The 18,123-nt window shown below is 47.0% G+C and overlaps 2 protein-coding genes across 2 annotated transcripts in view; one reads left to right on the top strand and one right to left on the bottom strand.

Moving 5' to 3' along the window:
• ZNF787 (zinc finger protein 787) overlaps positions 1 to 1,225 on the top strand; it is a 43,213-nt gene extending 41,988 nt beyond the window's left edge. Inside the window, exon 4 of the mRNA XM_017865355.1 lies at positions 1,091 to 1,225. Within this exon, the coding sequence (XP_017720844.1) occupies positions 1,091 to 1,225 (135 nt within the window). The remainder of the gene's footprint in view (positions 1 to 1,090) is intronic.
• Positions 1,226 to 15,108: 13,883 nt separating this feature from the next.
• Positions 15,109 to 18,123, bottom strand: part of NLRP5 (NLR family pyrin domain containing 5) — a 55,345-nt gene continuing 52,330 nt past the window's right edge. Inside the window, exon 13 of the mRNA XM_017865356.1 lies at positions 15,109 to 15,295. Within this exon, the coding sequence (XP_017720845.1) occupies positions 15,109 to 15,295 (187 nt within the window). The remainder of the gene's footprint in view (positions 15,296 to 18,123) is intronic.

Genomic DNA, 18,123 nt, shown 5'->3' on the forward strand with positions numbered 1-18,123 from the left:
ATCTCAGCTCACTGCAAGCTCCGCCTTTCGGGATCACGCCATTCTCCTGCCTCAGCCTCCCAAGCAGCTGGGACTACAGGCGCCCGCCACGTCGCCCGGCTAGTTTTTTGTATTTTTTAGTAGAGACGGGGTTTCACCGTGTTAGCCAGGATGGTCTCGATCTCCTGACCTCGTGATCCGCCCGTCTTGGCCTCCCAAAGTGCTGGGATTACAGGCTTGAGCCACACGCCCGGCCAATTTTTTATATTTTTAGTAGAGATGGGGTTTCACCATGTTGGCCAGGCTGGTCTTGGAACTCCTGACCTCAGGTAATCCACCCACCTCAGCCTCCCAAGTGCTAGGATTATAGGTGTGAGTCACTGCGTCTGGCCTGATTTTTGTATTTTTAGTAGAGATGGGGTTTCGTCATGTTGGCCAGGCTGGTCTCGAACTCCTGACCTCAGGTGATCTGCCCGCCTCAGCCTCCCAAAGGGCTGGGATCACAGGCGTGAGCTGCTACACCCAGCCTGTCACCTGTGTTTGAACAAGCCCTGACCTACTCTCTCCACACGGTCTCTCACATCACCTGCCTGGCATTTGAGTTTGTGTTCCCTATCCCCAAGTATGTGTCAGGATAGGACAGATTATGCTGCAAGCAAACAGTGCCCACATGTCAGGGGCTCACAACACTCAACCTTTTGTCTTGTTTGTGTTCCGTGCCTGCCATGGGTTGTGGGAAGCTCTGCTCCAAGTTGTCAACTCTCTGGGACTCACCGTTTGCCATGGCCAGGCAGAGGGACTTGGCAAATCGTGTGCTGCTCTTGAAGTCCCCAGTCAGAAGGAACACACGCTTCTTCTGCTCATAGTTCAACCCCCACAGCAAGGCACATGGCCATGCCCGGCTTTCAGGGAGCTGGGAAGTCCAGTCCTATTATGTGTCTGGGAGAGAAAATGGGAAAATTGGGTAAAGGATTATAATGATTCTGGATGTTATCCAACATGCTGGTTCTCAGAAACCAAGTGAGTCTCAACCATGCATCTCACCTGAATCTATGTTCTCAGTGTTCTGTGTCCTGTGGTCTCAGTGACAGGTCCTTTTCCTTTTAATCAGGGGCAAGCCCCAGCCCAGCTGGTTCCACCAATGCCAGGACTGGCCTGGATGCTTCTCCACTTCGGCCCTGAGCCTGGGCTGAAGCCACTGAGGCTCTGCATCCCGCTGGCCTCCTTCCTCTGGATGAGGGGGTAAAGATGATTGCTCACAGTTGGATCTAGGGTGTCAGCCCTCTGGGAGCTGCAGATACATTATCATTCCTGGTGGGATGAAGCACTGCCTGTACCACATCTGGTTCTGTGGCTCTATCTACCTTTAGCTGCATTCGCCACTGTGACTGGTGCAACACAGAAAAGCTCACTGGAACCGGGCAAGGTCAATCTTCTTATTCTGGACCCTCCTTAGGGCCGGTAGGGAAGTGTTGGTCTCTGTCAGCTCTCTGCTGCCACCACCTGGATTCTTGACAACTGCAGTGTCTGTGAAATAATGAAAAGTCGTGGTCCTGGATAAAGGGTGGTAGAGTGTATTATATAACATACCACGTAAAGGCATGGTCTGTGTTATATAGACAGTGTTTTTGTTCACCTGGTAAAAGTCACATAACAAAATCAACCCATTTTAAAGTGCACAATTCAGTAGCATTTGGTACATTCACAATGTTGTAGAACCATCACTCCTGTCTAGTTCCAAAACATTTTTGTCATCCAAAAAGAAGACCTTGCACCCATCAGACAGTCACTCCCCATTCCCACCTTTGCCTCAGTCACCACGAGCTGATTTGAGACAGGCCTCGTTTTGCATCCAGGGCGGTAATTGCTTCAGCAATCCACGCAGGAGGAGCTTAGGCCCAGCATTCTGCACAGTGAGTGGAGCCTGGGGCTTGTCTTGAAGCTGGACTTGCTTGTATAGCAAGCACTTTTTCTTTACGTGCGTGTGTGTTTAGGTTATTTGGGAAAGGATGGCTCATGAATATATGGTGGTGGTAGCGGAAAAACTTTAGGGTCCTGGTCAGCAACGTACTAGTCTTACCATCCTGTTCAAGAGACCGACCTTTCTGAGCTCTGGCTTTTTTATCCTTTAAAGAGGGTAAATGATATTCATCTCGCATATTTACTTTGAAGACTGAAGGAGATAACTTACGCAAAGAACTGAGCAAAGGCCGGGCACAGTGGCTTACGCCTGTAATCCCAGCATTTTGGGAGGTCAAGGTGGGCAGGTCATCTGAGGTCAGAAGTTCAAGACCAGCCTGGCCAACACAGCAAAACCCTGTCTTTACTAAAAATACAAGAGTTAGCCAGGCATGGTGGTGTGCACCTGTAATCACAGGTACTTGGGAGGCTGAGGCAGGAGAATTGCTTGAACCTGGGAGGCGGAGGTTGCAGTGAGCCAAGATCGTGCCACTGCACTCCAGCCTGGGCAACAGAGCAAGCCTGTCTCAAACACACACCCCAAGCCAAAGAACTGAGCCAAGTGACTGTCAGAGGTAACTGGTAGATGGCTCTGGGTCGTCTTCCTCATCATCGACAAAGCCTGAACCTGGACAACTCATTTGGGGGCTTAACCACAGTAAGTCACTTGTGACTACCAACTACAGTTAGGAACCCAAAAAGCATTCATGATGTTTGGTTGCTGCTGTAGCTTAGATGACAGACAATCTGCCAGTGTAGAAAAGGCATCAGAGTTCGTCAGAGAAGCAGAACCAATATTCTGTATGTGTGCGTGTACTCACGTGCTACATGACATTCCAAACAGTGGGCTGCACGGACCACGATGGTGGCATAAGATTATGCTGCTGAAAAGTGTCTTTGACCTGGTGCTGTCACAGACCTGATAACATCACAGTACAATGCACAACTCACATGTTTGTGGTGATGCTGTAGACAGGCTAACTATGCTGCCAGTTGTATAAAAGTCTAGCACATACCAACCTGACCAACATGGTGAAACCCCATCTCTACTAAAAATACAAAGATTAGCTGGGCATGGTGGCAGGTGCATGTAGTCCCACCTATACCTGCTGAGGCAGGAGAATCTCGCTTGAACCTAGGAGGCGGAGGTTTCAGTGAGCCGAGATCACACCATTGCACTCCAGCCTGGGCAACAGAGTGAGACTTTGTCTCAAAAATAAATAAATAAAAGTTGATAAAGTAAAAATGTTACAGTAAGCTAAGGTTAATTTATTCTTGAAGAAAGAAAAATATTTTATAGATTATTGTAGTCTAAGTGTGCAGTGTTTATAAAGTCTACAGCAGTGTAGACTAACATCCCAGTCTTCACGTCACCCACCACTCACACACTGACTCACTCAGAGCAGCTTCCAGTTCTGCAAACTTCATTCACGGTAAGTGCCCTATATAGGTGTACCATCTTAAAATATTTTCTTCTGTATTTTGTTGTAACTTTTCTATGTTTAAATACACAAATACTTACGGTTGTGTTACCGTTGCTACAGTATTCAGTACAGTAACACATTGTTGAAGTTTGTAGCCTAAAAGCAATAGGCTCTAAGAGCAAATAGGCTCCAACCTGTGCAACATAGCGAGAGCCCATCTCTACAGAAAATAAGAATTATTTCTTGAGACAGAGTCTTGCTCTGTCACCCAGGCTGGAGTGCAGTGGTGTGATCTCGGCTCACTGTAACCTCCGCCTCCCGGGTTCAAGCAATTCTCCTCCCTCAGCTTTCGAAGAAGCTGGGACTACAGGTATGTGCCACCATGGCCAGCTAATTAAAAAATAATTATTTTCTGGGCCGGGTGTGGTGGCTCATGCCTGTAATCCCAGCACTTGAGGAGGCCGAGGCAGGTGGATCACCTGAGGTCACAAGTTCGAGACCAGCCTGGCCAACATGGAGAAAACCTTGTCTCTACTATAAATACAAAAAGTAGCTGGGCGTGGTGGCGCATACCTGCTTGGGAGGCTGAGGTAGGAGGATGGCTTGAGCCCCGTAGTTCCAGACTGCAGTGAGCTGTGATTATGCCACCACTCTCCATATAGGCTAGGTGTATGGTAAGCTGTATTATCTAGTTGTGTGTAAATACACTTGATATTTGCACACGACTGATGACACAGCTCTCAGAACAGAGACGGGGTTTATTACAAGATTTGGCTCCCACGATTGTGGAGGCTGAGTCGTCTCACGATCTGCTGTCTGCAAGCTGGAGAACCAGGAACGCCTGTGGGGTGGTTCCAGTCCGAGTCCAAAGGCCTGAGAACCAGGGGAGCCGAGGGTGCCAAATCCCAGGTCCAGGGCAGGAGAAGATAGGTGTCCCCACTCCAACAGGCAGGCGGGCAGGAAGCAAACAAGGTGAATGACTCCCTCCTCTACACCTTTTTGTTCTGTTCCGACTCTCGGATGAGATGAGTCCACTCACAGAAGGGAGGGGAATCTGCATTACGAAGTCCACAAATTCACACCCTAAACTCAACTGGAAATACCCTCCCAGATACACCCAGAAACAATACTTAATCTGGGAACCCCGTGGCTCAGGCACGCCGACACATAAAACCTACCATCACAGACAAGCAGGTCCAATGTGGTGGGTTCGGCCAGGGGATGGGCTAAGGCCTTAACCTGAGCAGTCCTGTGTACCTTCAACCATTCAAGCTGCCAGGAGGCCCCCTTCCAGGATTGTACCACTGATCCCTGGCACCCAGCTCATAACCCTTACAGAAACGCAGGTAACAGCGGAACAGTCAGTCCAGGACAAACGGAACACAGACAAGCCGGCCTGCAAGATCCTCATATCCAGCAGGGGTCAGCAAAATGCCCCAAAGGCCAAATTGTGCCAGCTGCCTCTTTCTGTAAATAAAATTTCATGAGAACACAGCCACGCCCGTTTGCTTTTGTGTTTTCTTCAAAATGTTTATATGTTTTTAATTAAAAAAATTTTTAATGGACAAAATTATATATATTTATGGTGTGCAATCTGCTGTTTTGAAATATGTTTACAGCCAGGTGCGGTGGCTCACGCCTGTAATCCTAGCGCTTTGGGAGGCTGAGGCAGGTGGATCACCTGAGGTCAGGAGTTCAGGACCAGCCAGCCTGGCTAACATGATGAAACCCCATCTCAACTAAAAATACAAAAATTAGCTGGGCGTGGTAGCGGGCACCTGAAATCCCAGCTACTTAGGAGGCTGAAGCAGGAGAATCACTTGAACCTGGGAGGCAGAGGTTGCAGTGAACCAAGATCCTGCCACTGCACTCCAGCCTGGGTGACAGAGAGAGACTCCATAAAAAAAAAAAATAGAAAAAAGAAATATGTATACATTATGGAAAGGCTAAATTGAGCTGATTAACTTGTACATTACCTTGCATGCTTATTTTTTTGTGGTAAGAACATTTAACATCAGGGCTGGGCGTGGTGGCTCATGCCTGTAATCCCTGCACTTTGGGGGGCTGAGGCAGGAGGATCCCTTGAGCCCAGGAGTTCAAGACCAGCCTGAGCAACATAGGGAGACCCTGTCTCAACAGAACAAAACAAAAAAACACTTAACATCTACTCACTTAGCAGGTTTCAAGTACATGATATTTTGCTGTTAACTGTAGTCACCATGTTGTACAATAGCAGGTCTCCTGAACTTTTTTATCCTGTAACATCAAAATTTACATCCTCTGGCTAACACCTCCCCAGGCTCCACCTCCCCATCACTTTCAGCCTCTGGTAACCATCATTCTGCTCTCTGCTTCTGTGAGTTTGACTTTAGATTCCACGCAACTGAGATCATACAATACAGATGCTTTTCAAATTATGATGGGGCTACATCCTGATAAACCCACTATACATTGAAAATACAGATTGAAAAAAAAAAAATTAAGATGGAGTCCTGCTCTTGTCACCCAGGCTGGAGTGCAATGGTGTGATCTTGGCTCACTGCAACCTCTGCCTCCTGAGTTCAAGCAATTCTCCTGCCTCAGCCTCCTGAGTAGCTGGGATTACAAGGTGCCTGCCACCACACCTGGCTAATTTTTGTAGTTTTGACAGACACAGAGTTTCACCATGTTGACTAGGCTGGTCTCAAATTCCTGACCCCAAGTGATCCACCCAACTCGGCCTCCCAAAGTGTTGGGATTAGACTTGAGCCACCACACCTGGCCTAAAAAGTTTTCAGACAGTGTCTCACTTTGTTGCCCTGACTGGAGTGCAGTGGTGCAATCATGACTCACTGCAACCTTGATCTCCTGGGTGCAAACCATCCTCCTGCCTCAGCTTCCCAAGTAGCTGGGACTACAGGTGTGTACCACCACATCTGGCTAGTTAAAAAAATTTTTTTTTAGAGATGGGATCTCACTACATTGCCCAGTCTGGGAAAATGCATTTAATATATTTAACCCACAGAAGATCATAACGTAGCCTAGCCTACCTTGCACCTGCTCCTAATGCTTACATTATCCTCCAGTTGGGCAAACTCATCCAACACACAGTCCATTTTATAGTAAAGTGTTGACTATTTCATGTGAGTGATTGCACACTGAAAGACAGAAAGGTTCTGTGGGTACTCGAAGTACAGTTGTCACTGAATGTCACTTTCATACCATTGTAAGGTCAAATCCATCACAAGTCAGGGACCATCTGTATCTTACTATACCTGACTCACAAGTCAGGGACCATCTGTATCTTACTATGCCTGACTCATTAATGTAATACCCTCCAGGTTCATCCATGTTGCAAGTGACAAAATTTTCTTTGTATTATCTATGCTTGCTTTTACATCAGCAGAGTTTAGCAGTTACAACAGAGACTAAATGACCCTCAAGTCTAAAATATTTACTGTTTGGCTTTTTTTTTTTTTTTTTTTTTTGAGACAGGATCTCACTCATTGCCCTGGCTGGAGTGCAGTGGTGTGATCGTGGTTCACTGCAGTCTTGACCTCCTGGGTTCAAGTGATTTTCACCCCTCAGCCACCTGAGTAGCTGGGACCATAGGTGTACGCTACCACACCTGGCTAATTCTTTTCAAGTTTATTTTTTGTAGAGACAGAGTCTCACTACATTTCCCAGGCTGGTCTTGAACTCCTGGGCTCAAGTGATCCTCCCGCCTTGGCCACCCAAAGTGCTGAGATTATAGGCATGAACCACCACATATCTAGCCTATTTGGCCTTTTACAGAAAAAAATTGCCAACCCCTGATTTACGGTCTTAGGACTTGTCTCAGCTCCTCTCCTCCAGAATTTCCTCCTCTTTTCTGTCTCCATCAAACAGGGTCCTCACCCTCCAGCCCTTATTCTCTCTGACCAATACATGTGGTATGCTCAGAGCTTCCTTTCTGCATTTCTGGCTTTGAGAGTGTGATCCGAAGAGTACTTGCATCAGAATGGCTTAGGAAAGCTTTTTAAAATGCATATTCCCAGGCTTCACCTAGGTTCCGCTGTACAAGAATTGGCCATGGGGCCCAGGAACCTGAAGCTTGCTCTCTCCCCAGTTGAGACAGTCTCACTCTGTTGCCCAGGCTGGAGTGCAGTGGCATCATCTTGGCTCACTGCAACCTCTGTCTCCCGGGTTCAAGTGATACTCGTGCCTCAGTCTCCCAAGCAGCTGGGATTATAGGCGCCTGCCACCACACCCAGCTGAATTTTTTGTTTTTGATACAGACGGGGTTTCACCACATTGGCCAGGCTGATCTTGAACTCCTGACCTCAGGTGATCCACCTGCCTTGGCCTCCCAAATTGCTGGGATTATGGGCGTGAGCCACCATGCCCTGCCAGGTTTACTGTTATATTTTCAGGTTAATGAAAACTTCACAAGCCCTAGATACTGCGCTGATAATACCCTCTGCATAAAATACAGTCCTGAGCTCTCTGCACACCACATCTTTTTCACTTTCACCGTCTAATAAATTTCCAGCCCAATTTCCTGTCTTTTAACTGCCTCATTTCCTCAGGAGTTCTGAATCAGATCTTGGATGGAGGCAACTATACTGGTTCATCTTTGCTTTTTAAAAAATAATTTACAAACCATGTAATTCACCCATTTTCACCATTTTCAGGTGTACAATTAAATGATACTTTATTATATTCACATAGCTGTACATCTATCACTCCAAAAGGAAATCCCCTACCAGGAACAGTCACTCATTCCTCCCTCCCCTCCCAGCCCTGGGCAAACTCTCATCTTGTGTCTGTGGATTTGCCTCTTCTGGTCATTTTGTATCAATGGAATCATACGAGTAGCCTTTTGTGTCTGACGTCTTTACAGAACATAATGCTTGTGAGGTTGACCCATGTTGTAGCATATATCTCTACTATCTTCCTTTTTTCCTTTTTTCTAAATTGAGATGGAGTCTTACTCTGTTGTCCAGGCTGGAGTGCAGTGGTGCGATCTCGGCTCACTGCAACCTCCGCCTCCCGAGTTCAAGTGATTCTGCTGCCTCAGCCTCCCGAGTACCTGGGATTACAGGCACACGCTACCACTCTGGCTAATTTCTGTATTTTTAGTAGAGACGGGGTTTCACCATCTTGACCAGGCTGGTCTTGAACCCCTGACCTCAGGTGACCTGCCGGCCTCGGCCTCCCGAAGTGCTAGAAGTACAGGAATGAGCCACTGCACCCATTTTTTGTTTTATTTTTTTGGAGGGGGGGCGTTTTTTTTTTAATAAGACAGGGTTTCATTCTGTCACCCAAACTGGAGACCACAGTGGTACAATCTCGGTTCACTGCAGCCTTGACCTACCAGGCTCAAGTGATCCTCCCACCGGGCTGAGACTACAGGCATGTACCACCACACCTGGTTCATTTTTAGTAGCGATGGGGTTTCACCATGTTGCACAGGCTGGTCTCAAACTCCTGGGTTCAAGTGAGACTCCCAACTCAGCCTCCCTAAGTGCTGGGATTACAGGCATGAGCCACTGCACCCAGCCTGCATTCTTTTTTCATGGCCGAATAATATTTTATTGTGTGGATAGGCCACATTTTGTTTACCCGTTCATCTGTTGATAGACATGTGGGTTGTCTGGACCTTTTGGTTGTTGTGAACAAGGATACCCTACTTCATCTCTTACCTTGGTCACGGGTGGCCTACAGGTCATTAGGCAGCTTAAAGACGGGCTGTCTTTCAAATGCTCGCTCCTGGTCCAATCAGCTGCAATAGAGGCCAGCTGCTTGGGTCTGTGGCCTGAGCATTTCATCCAGGGCTCCAGCTCAGTATAGTGATTCACAGTCATCTTGAAATTCTTAATTTTTGAACAAAGCACCCACATTGTCATTTTACACCTGGGCCTCCAGATTATATTGGTTGATTCCATTTTGACAATGGGGAATAAAGCTAGAGAGATAAAGAATAAACCTACATTCTTGGGTGTCTGCTAAGCAGCGGCCACCTCCAATAGAACCAAAAAGGGGCTGATACCTTCTGAGCACGGCTGACACGGATTTCCTGTGAACCAGTCGCGTCCAGCGAGGGGAAGGGGAGGCCACAGGGTGTGTTGGTGAGGGAGGGTTTCCTGCTTCACGTGGACCAGCGGGTCTCAGGAAGGTGCCCCGGTAACATCTGGCTGTGTCTGAAGACTCTTTTGGTTGTCACAAGTAGGGGAGGGAAGGCACCTAGCAGGTAAAAGCAGGGACGTCACTGAACACCCTACAGCTCACAGGCGGGACCCCGATGTGGAAGTGACCGACCCCACTGTCAGCGGTGCCTGCGGTGAGAAAATCCACAGCAGTGGGGATGGTGAGGAGGAGCCCGCCCTGCTCCCTGGAGGGTCTCAGGGAAGATGACGCTCTGCTGCCACCCAGCGGGCATCAGGGGAAACTTACCAGCAGCACAGGGAGTTGGTGTCCGGCAGGGTTCACCGACCCAGGAAGCTTCTTTCTACTCAGTGAGCTCAGGTGGACGTTCTGTGCCATGCAGCTTCAAGCATCGGAGTTTGTGCGGCTGTACACACACCCCAGCTACAGAGCGTGGCAGGCAGGTGGAGGTGAAGTCTATTGACTCACGGATGAGGAAAGGGTCCTTCTTCAGAGATGATAAGAGCCCAGATCAGCAGGGAGACAGCGCTGCCATGTGTCCTACCCATGGTGTGATGCACCAGGCCGGTGTGGGGTCTGGGACTCACCACGGTTGCCCTCCAGGACCGTGTCCCTTGCCTTCCTGATGCTCTTGCCTCCCCGTGGTACAAATGTCAAAACAAAACAAAACAAAAAAATAAACACTATGTAGGAAGTGGGATGTTTTCATTTTTTTCATTGTATGTCATGTCCTGAACTTGACGAAAAACATCAGTTCAGAAAAGTGTTTTTCTCTCAGACCTGGTCAAGACAGCTAGTCTAGAAAAACAGAATAGTCCTAGTCTCTTGCTAACCTGCCATTTTAGCTGTCAGAACACCTGCAGTTCACGTGTTTGTCCATTAGAAGGTAATACATTTTAGGAGAACAGGGATCTTTGTGTTGCCCCATCAGCCTGAGGGCAGTGGCCAGCACATAGGGTTTCTACAGACTAATCATTACTTCAGCCTCGACTTTTAGAATTTAGAGTAAGAAACAAGGAGTTGGGTAGAAGTCAAGGTGTCATCCCTATTATTCAAAGCTCTGAGGCCAGCTGGGTATGGTTGCTCACGCCTGTAATCCCAGCGCTTTGGGAGGATAAGGCGGGTGGATCACCTGAGGTCAGGAGTTTGAGACCAACCTGGCCAACATGGAGAAACCCCATTGCTACTAAAAATACAAAAATTAGCCAGGCGTGGTGGCAGGCACCTATAATCCCAGCTACTCGGGAGGCTGAGGCATGAGAATTGCTTGAACCTGGGAGGTGGAGGTTGCAGTGAAGCTAGATCGTACCATTGCACCCCAGCCTGGGTGACAAGAGTAAAACTGTCTTTAAAAAAACAAAACAAAACACAAAAACCCACCACCAGCAACATGCCACACACACACAGCACACACAGCAGCACACACACAGCACCACACACAGCTGAACTGAGGCAGGTGGCCTGTATCTGTAGCTTCCTAGCACTCTGCCACAATCAGTCTTCTGCCCACCCGTCCCATCCAAAGCAAAGCTTGCTGCATGAAACAGGCAAGTGTGTACACATCTGGAGACAGGAAGCTTGTGAAGAGCACATAGAAGGTTCAGTTCTTCCCTCCCAGCCGTACCACCTGTGTAACTCCCTCCTCTACCCTTGGAGATGGCCAAGAGGCTCAAGAGAAAGAAACTTTTCCAACAGGCAGCAGTGAGTAGAACACAGTTTTCTGCCAGTGTGGAACTCATCAGATTCTAGGCGGTTTCATGATCCTCATCCTGGTGTTCCCATCTTGCCAGATCCCCTTCCCTCGAGGGGCTTGTAACTTACTTCTATCCAAACAGGATGCGGCAGGGTTGATGGGATCTGACTTCTGTGATGCCATGAGATTCTGTCTTGCTGAGCAACTGTCTTGCTGGCTTTGAAAATGCAATCTGCCATATGGAGAAGGCCAAGCAGAAAAGAGCTGGGGATGGCCTGGGGCTAACAGTCGAGAAACCAAGGCCCTCAGTCCAGCAGCCTGAAAATAGATGCTCCCGGGACCTGCATGAACTTGGAAGAGGTCCTTGTCCCGGTTGGGTCTCAGATGAGACCACAGCCCCAGTCAACACCTTCATTGCAGCCTTGTGAGACCCTGAGAGAGGATCCAGCTGAGTCGTATCTGGACTCACACGCTGAGATCATGAGTTTTAACTCCCGAGTTTGTGGTAATGTTGTAAACAGCAACAGACAACTAATACATGTAGGTAAATATTGGTGGAGTGAATTCTCCAGCCACTTCTAGAGCTGCTTTACAGAGATTCATCTCTTCTTGAAACTCATTCTATAGGGTAAGTACAATTTTTCCTACTTTACAGATAAATCAAAAGCCCATGGAGGTTGACCTTTGTATAGTGTCACGGAAGTTATTCAGAGCAGCCAGAATTTGAACACAGGTCAGCATCAAGAACTTGAAGCCGGGCACAGTGGCTCACACCTGTAATCGCACCACTTTGGGAGGCTGAGGCAGGAGGATCACTTGAGCCCAAGAGTTCAAGACTAGCCTGGGCAAGATAGTGAGATGTTTCTAAAAAATAAAAATAGGGCGGGCGCGGTGGCTCAAGCCTGTAATCCCAGCACTTTGGGAGGCCGAGACGGGCGGATCACGAGGTCAGGAGATCGAGACCATCCTGGCTGACACAGTGAAACCCCATCTCTACTAAAAAAAATACAAAAAACTAGCCGGGTGAGGTGGCGGGTGCCTGTAGTCCCAGCTACTTGGGAGGCTGAGGCAGGAGAATGGCGTAAACCCGGGAGGCAGAGCTTGCAGTGAGCCGAGATCGCGCCACTGCACTCCAGCCTGGGCGACAGAGACTCCGTCTCAACCAAAAAAAAAATAAAAAAATAAAACATTGTTTCTAAAACTTGGCTTTTCCCTTAGACCTTCCCTTTAGCTACAACTTTACAAAGTGAGATATTTGTCACAGTTGGGGGTGGGGTAGCAGCAGTGCTCAAGATAATTGACGACACAGGAGGAGGACATTGTGTATTTTTAGCTATATAAAAGGTGATAGACAAGACTAACATAGTAATGCTTTGTTAACACAAACATTAATGGTGGTTTTTTTTGTTTTTTTGTTGTTTTTTTTTTTAAAGACTGAGTCTTGCTCTGTCACCCAGGCTGGAGTGCAGTGACCGGATCTCAGCTCACTGCAAGCTCCACCTCCCGGGTTCACCCCATTCTCCTGTCTCAGCCTCCCGAGTAGCTGGGACTACAGGCGCCTGCCACCACGCCTGGCTAATTTTTTGTATTTTTAGTAGAGACGGGGTTTCACCGTGTTAGCCAGGATGGCCTCGATCTCCTGACCTCGTGATCCGCCTGCCTGGGTCTCCCAAAGTGCTGGGATTACAGGCATAAGCAACCGTGCCCAACCTCCTTGCCTTGTGTTTATGTTAGATGGACATGTGTCCCACGTGGGAGAAAAGGTATCCTGAAGACAGATATTCTGATTCGGAAGGGCTTTTTCCCTACTACTCCACTCATTCACCTCGTAAACCCCATCACACTGGTCCAATGTCCAAGTATTTTATAAACAAACACTCCCAGAACACGCAAGTATTTAAAAAGTATTCCTGCGAAGAAACCATACGTTGAAGACAATGCTTAGAAGAACAAATAAACTGCAGAGTTGCCATTTCTCCTATACCTGATATAAACTTTACTAGCTGCATTGCAATGAGAGCAGAAAAGGGGGCATGCCAGTCCTTGTCTAATATATGCTAACAGGGAATGATGCTAAAACATTCCCCAGTTTGAAAGGGGTTGCCGGAGTTATAGATTTACACACAGTAAGAGTGAGTGGCTCGTGGAAGGTGGTTGTATGGTAGAGGCAACATTTCAGTTAGTAGAATGAACCCCAGAAATGGATTTCCTGGGTCTGAATGGCAGCTCTGCTACTTATTGGCTGTGCTTTTTTTTTTTGAGATGGAGTCTCACTCTGTCACTCAGGCTGGAGTGCAGTGGCATGATCTCGGCGCACTGCAACCTCCACCTCCCGGGTTTGGGTGATTCTCCTGCCTCAGCCTCCCAAGTAGGTGAGATTACAGGCACGAGCCACCACACTGGGCTAATTTTTGTATTTTTGGTAGAGATGGGGTTTCACCGTGTTGGCCAGGTTAGTCTCAAACCACCGACCTCAGGTAATCCACCTGCCTCCACCTCCCAAAGTGCTGGCATTACAGGTGTGAGCCACTGCGTCTGGGCTTGCTGTGCACTGTTATTGTCTGTACCTCAATGTCCTCATCTGTAAGATGGAAGCAAGAAATATCCTTACCTCTAAGGTGTTGTAAAGATCAAATAAGTAATTCATACTGCTTAGGACAGGGCATGGTATACAGCAAGGGCTGTGTTAGATATCATCATTCATCATCGTCATTATGGATGAGATAAATAAATACAATAAATCATAAGTACATTTTGGCAAGAATCTAAGAATTTTCCACTCTTCTAGGAATAGACCGATGGTTCTGTAGCCATGGTAATAAATAACTACCTAGACAGGTTGAAATCCATTCAATGGATCCAAGACAACTTACCTCAGTGAACATGCTTTTTTGCAGGCCAACCAACAGTTGCTCTTTGCATCTGAAATTCAGCCAGTCGGGTAGGGATGCACTCTGAATAACACACCTGTACCAATCAGCCTCACCTGAGTAACCACAGGCTACCTTATACCTTCAAGGTTTAACCTCACTCTGTACCCTCCCCAAATTCCTGCCTACAAAGATCAGAAGTCTGCTCTACTCAGAGAGACTGTGGTAGACCAAGTTTTCATTACACTAAGGAATAAATTCGACTTTATGTTTATAGTTCAGATATTGAGTGACAGTAGCACCATCCTTTGGTATTCAGGTATGTGCTTTAAAAAACCAGTAGTTGGCCAGGTGCGGTGGCTCACGCCTGTAATCCCAGCTTGGGAGGCTGAGGTGGGCGAATCACGAGGTCAGGAGATCGAGACCATCCTGGCTAACATGGTGAAACCCCATCTCTACTAAAAATACAAAAAAATTAGCCGGGTGTGGTGGCGGGAGCCTGTAGTCCCAGCTACTCGGAAGGCTAAGGCAGGAGAGTGGCGTGAACCCAGGAGGCGGAGCTTGCAGTGAGCGGAGATCATACCACTGCACTCCAGCCTGGGGGACAGAGCAAAACTGTCTCAAACAAAACAAAACAAAAAACAAAACAAAAAACAAAAAAAAACACCACTAGTTGTGGTACCCAAATTCAGGGGCTGCTTTTGAAGATCTAGGTCCTCCTAACCTCTCTGCTCCTAAACCATATCCCCACTAGTTAAGAAAACCACTACTTGACACCTTTTCCAAATGCTCTGTGTTTATTTCATTCCCTCTGTATGCTCTGAGGTAGGACTGACATTTCACAGATACTCAGTCCTATGACTTGAAGGTCTCCAGCCTTCAAATCCAGTAACCAAGGTATATTGAACAAAGAAACACTACCATTGAGGGCTTCATGAGAATCAGAAATCATTCTCCATCTTTGAGAAGGAACTCCCAGGGGCATGGCTTGCTCTGAGAAAACAGCATTTAAACTTCCTCCATTAGATGGGTGTGAGTGGGGCAAGTTTCCGTATCTTCAGTTTTTCCACCAGTACCGGTCATCTTCATCAAAAGAATGCCAACTACCGTCAATTACGATTCGGGGCTTGAGCAGCTGCACTTCCTCCAGCAGCTTCTTTATTTGCACAGGATACTGCCATTTCCACAGCCTGGGGAGACAGAGAGAGGACACGCTACTGAGACGTTGCTTTCGACTCTTCTCCCTTCCTCAAAATTCCTGGAAGCCTCATCAAGGATCTCAAACCTTTTCTTGTACTCTTAAGGAACAGTAGTTAAAAGAGTTAAACCAATGACTAACAGAAATTCTTGAGTTTGCAGGATGGCAGACAATAAAAGAAACAGCTGAAACATGGAGACTCCCCCCATCTACTTATGAAACAACTGGCTGAGATTGGCTAGAAAAAGTATGGCAGGCTCGAGTTTGCAGAGAATGAGCTTGCTGATGTCACAGCCTGAATTTCCACCAGGTTTTATACTAATTCTCCCTAAATTGGCACATGCAACCCATGAGGTAGCATGAATAGATCATTACACATGCCCAAGAACTTTCCAGACCTCCCCTTTTCTTCCAATCACCTACTAATCTCAGAATCTACTTCCTGAACCTTTTCTAATAAAAATACTGCCTTGAAGCCAGCATGGGGAGACAGATTTGAGCTTGACTCCTGTCTCCTTGTGAGCTGACCTGCAGTACAGGGCTTTTTCCCCCCTCAAATCTCCAATGTCACAGTACTGGCCTCTAGCACATCAGGCAGTGAGCCACTTTTGCTTGATAACAGTAGCATGTTCCCTATAGAATAAAAGTAATTCTCTGCATGTAAAGAATCTTGGACATGTCAGATACTATGCTGAGCTTTTAAAGGCATCTGTTCCTCACAACAGTCCTAAGATGCAGGCATGATCCTTCAGTCCATTCATGAATTCCTTCCTTAGAGTCTCTGTGCCAGGTCCTGTTACAGGGTTTGGGAAGGTACAGTAAGTTCTCCCTTAATGTCATTGATAGGTTCTTAGAAACAGTGACTTAAAGCAAAACTACAACAGCAGATTCTCAAAGAATGTCATTTTCTTCAGAGTCATTGTCATAACCATGAGAAAACATTGGTTTCATTATATGTCGTTTTGCTTAAAGTCACAGTTTCTAAGAACGTATCCATGACACTAAATGAAGACTTCCCATATAGGGATGGACAAGATAAAATTCCCACCCTTACCAAGCTTACAGTCTACTAGAGGAGAAATAAACATATTTAAATAGATACATAGCACCACCTCCATTTCACAGATGGGGAAACAGAGCCACAACAGGTCAATCAGTAAATCTAGGTCTGACTTCTGTCCTACTTCAATTGCTAAGTCCCAGTCACCACTGATCTTGTCAACGGCTATCATGCCTCGTACATCAAGGATACAAACACATTCTTTCGACAGTACTCCACACCTTTTCAGCTCATTTTGTCACTGTAACAGTTCTGACCACACCAAGACTCCCAGATTCATTGAGCCATGTTTCTCAATCCATCTTCCCCATCCTGTCTTCACTTTCCTCCTATGATTCCAGGATCTGCCACAGCCACTTTTGACTTCTTCCTGGTTATACTCACGTGCTAGAATTTGAACCCTGGATAAACTCAACTGCCATCAGCTGGACCATACCGGGGAAAACAGTTACTCAACTGAGAAATTTTCTATTGATTATAAATATACCACAAGGAGGTCGGGTGTGGTGGCTCATGCCTGACATTCAGCACTTTGGGAGGCTGAGGCTGGTGGATCAGATGAGGTCAGGAGTTTGAGACCAGCCTGGCCAACATGGTGAAAACCCATCTTTACTAAAAATGTAGAAATTAGCCGGATGTGATGGCATGTACCTATAATGCCCACCACTCGGGAGCCTGAGGCAGGAGAATTGCTTGAACCCGGGAGGCGGAGGCTGCAGTGAGCTAAGATTGCACCACCACACTCCAGCGTGGGCAACAGAGTGAGACTCCATCTCAAAAAACTTGAAGTAAAATACATAAATACACCACAAACAACCTCAGATGGGCTATCAATGCCGCCAGCTGTATACTTCTCAAGATTTTACTCCCTTCAAGTACAACTGTGTTCCTTCATGCTCAGGGATATCTCTGAACTCCTGTTTGTCTGTGAATATGAAGTCCTACATGACAAATGCGTTTTCTACCACTAAACACTGAAGACATCAATGAACTGCCACTTTCTCATGAAATAAACTTCTAGTCTTAAGAGATGGTCCTGAAGAACTTCTGTGAACTCCACCAGCTCAGCCTTCCAGACTTGTACAAGGAGTGAGAGGGGAGGCTGAAATGTTGTATGTGAGCTACTGAAGAAACTTTCTGCTAGGTGAATTGTTCAGTGGTGTTAAGTACATTCATACGGCTGTGCAGTCATCACCACAACCATCTATCACCAGAATTCTTCATCTTGCAAACCAGAAACTCTGCACCTGTTACACAACTCCCCAACCTCTCACCCCAATCCTTTGAAAATCACCATTCTGTCTCTATGAATTTCACTCTTCTACGTACCTCATAGAGGTAGAATTCTACAGTATTTGTCTTTTTAGGACTGGCTTATTCTACTTGGCATGTCAAGATTCCATCATGTAGTATGTGTCAGAATTTTCTTTTCTTTTTTTTTTTTTTTTTTTTGGGGGGGGTCTCACTCTGTCACCCAGGCTGGAGTGCAGTGGCGCCATCTTGGCTTACTGCAAGCTCTGCCTCCTGGGTTCACGCCATTCTCCTGCCTCAGCCTCCCAAGTAGCTGGGACTACAGGTGCCCGCCACCTCGCCTGGCTAGTTTTTTGTATTTTTTTTGTATTTTTTTTAATTTTTTTTAATTTTATTTATTTTTTTTTTTGAGACGGAGTCTCGCTCTGTCGCCTGGGCTGGAGTGCAGTGGCACAATCTCGGCTCACTGCAAGCTCCGCCTCCCGGGTTTACGCCATTCTCCTGCCTCAGCCTCCGGAGTAGCTGGGACTACAGGCGCCCGCCACCTCGCCCGGCTAGTTTTT

This window comes from Rhinopithecus bieti, unplaced genomic scaffold (genome assembly GCF_001698545.2).
Source record: "Rhinopithecus bieti isolate Rb0 unplaced genomic scaffold, ASM169854v2 scaffold_81780, whole genome shotgun sequence".
Lineage (NCBI taxonomy): Eukaryota > Metazoa > Chordata > Mammalia > Primates > Cercopithecidae > Rhinopithecus > Rhinopithecus bieti.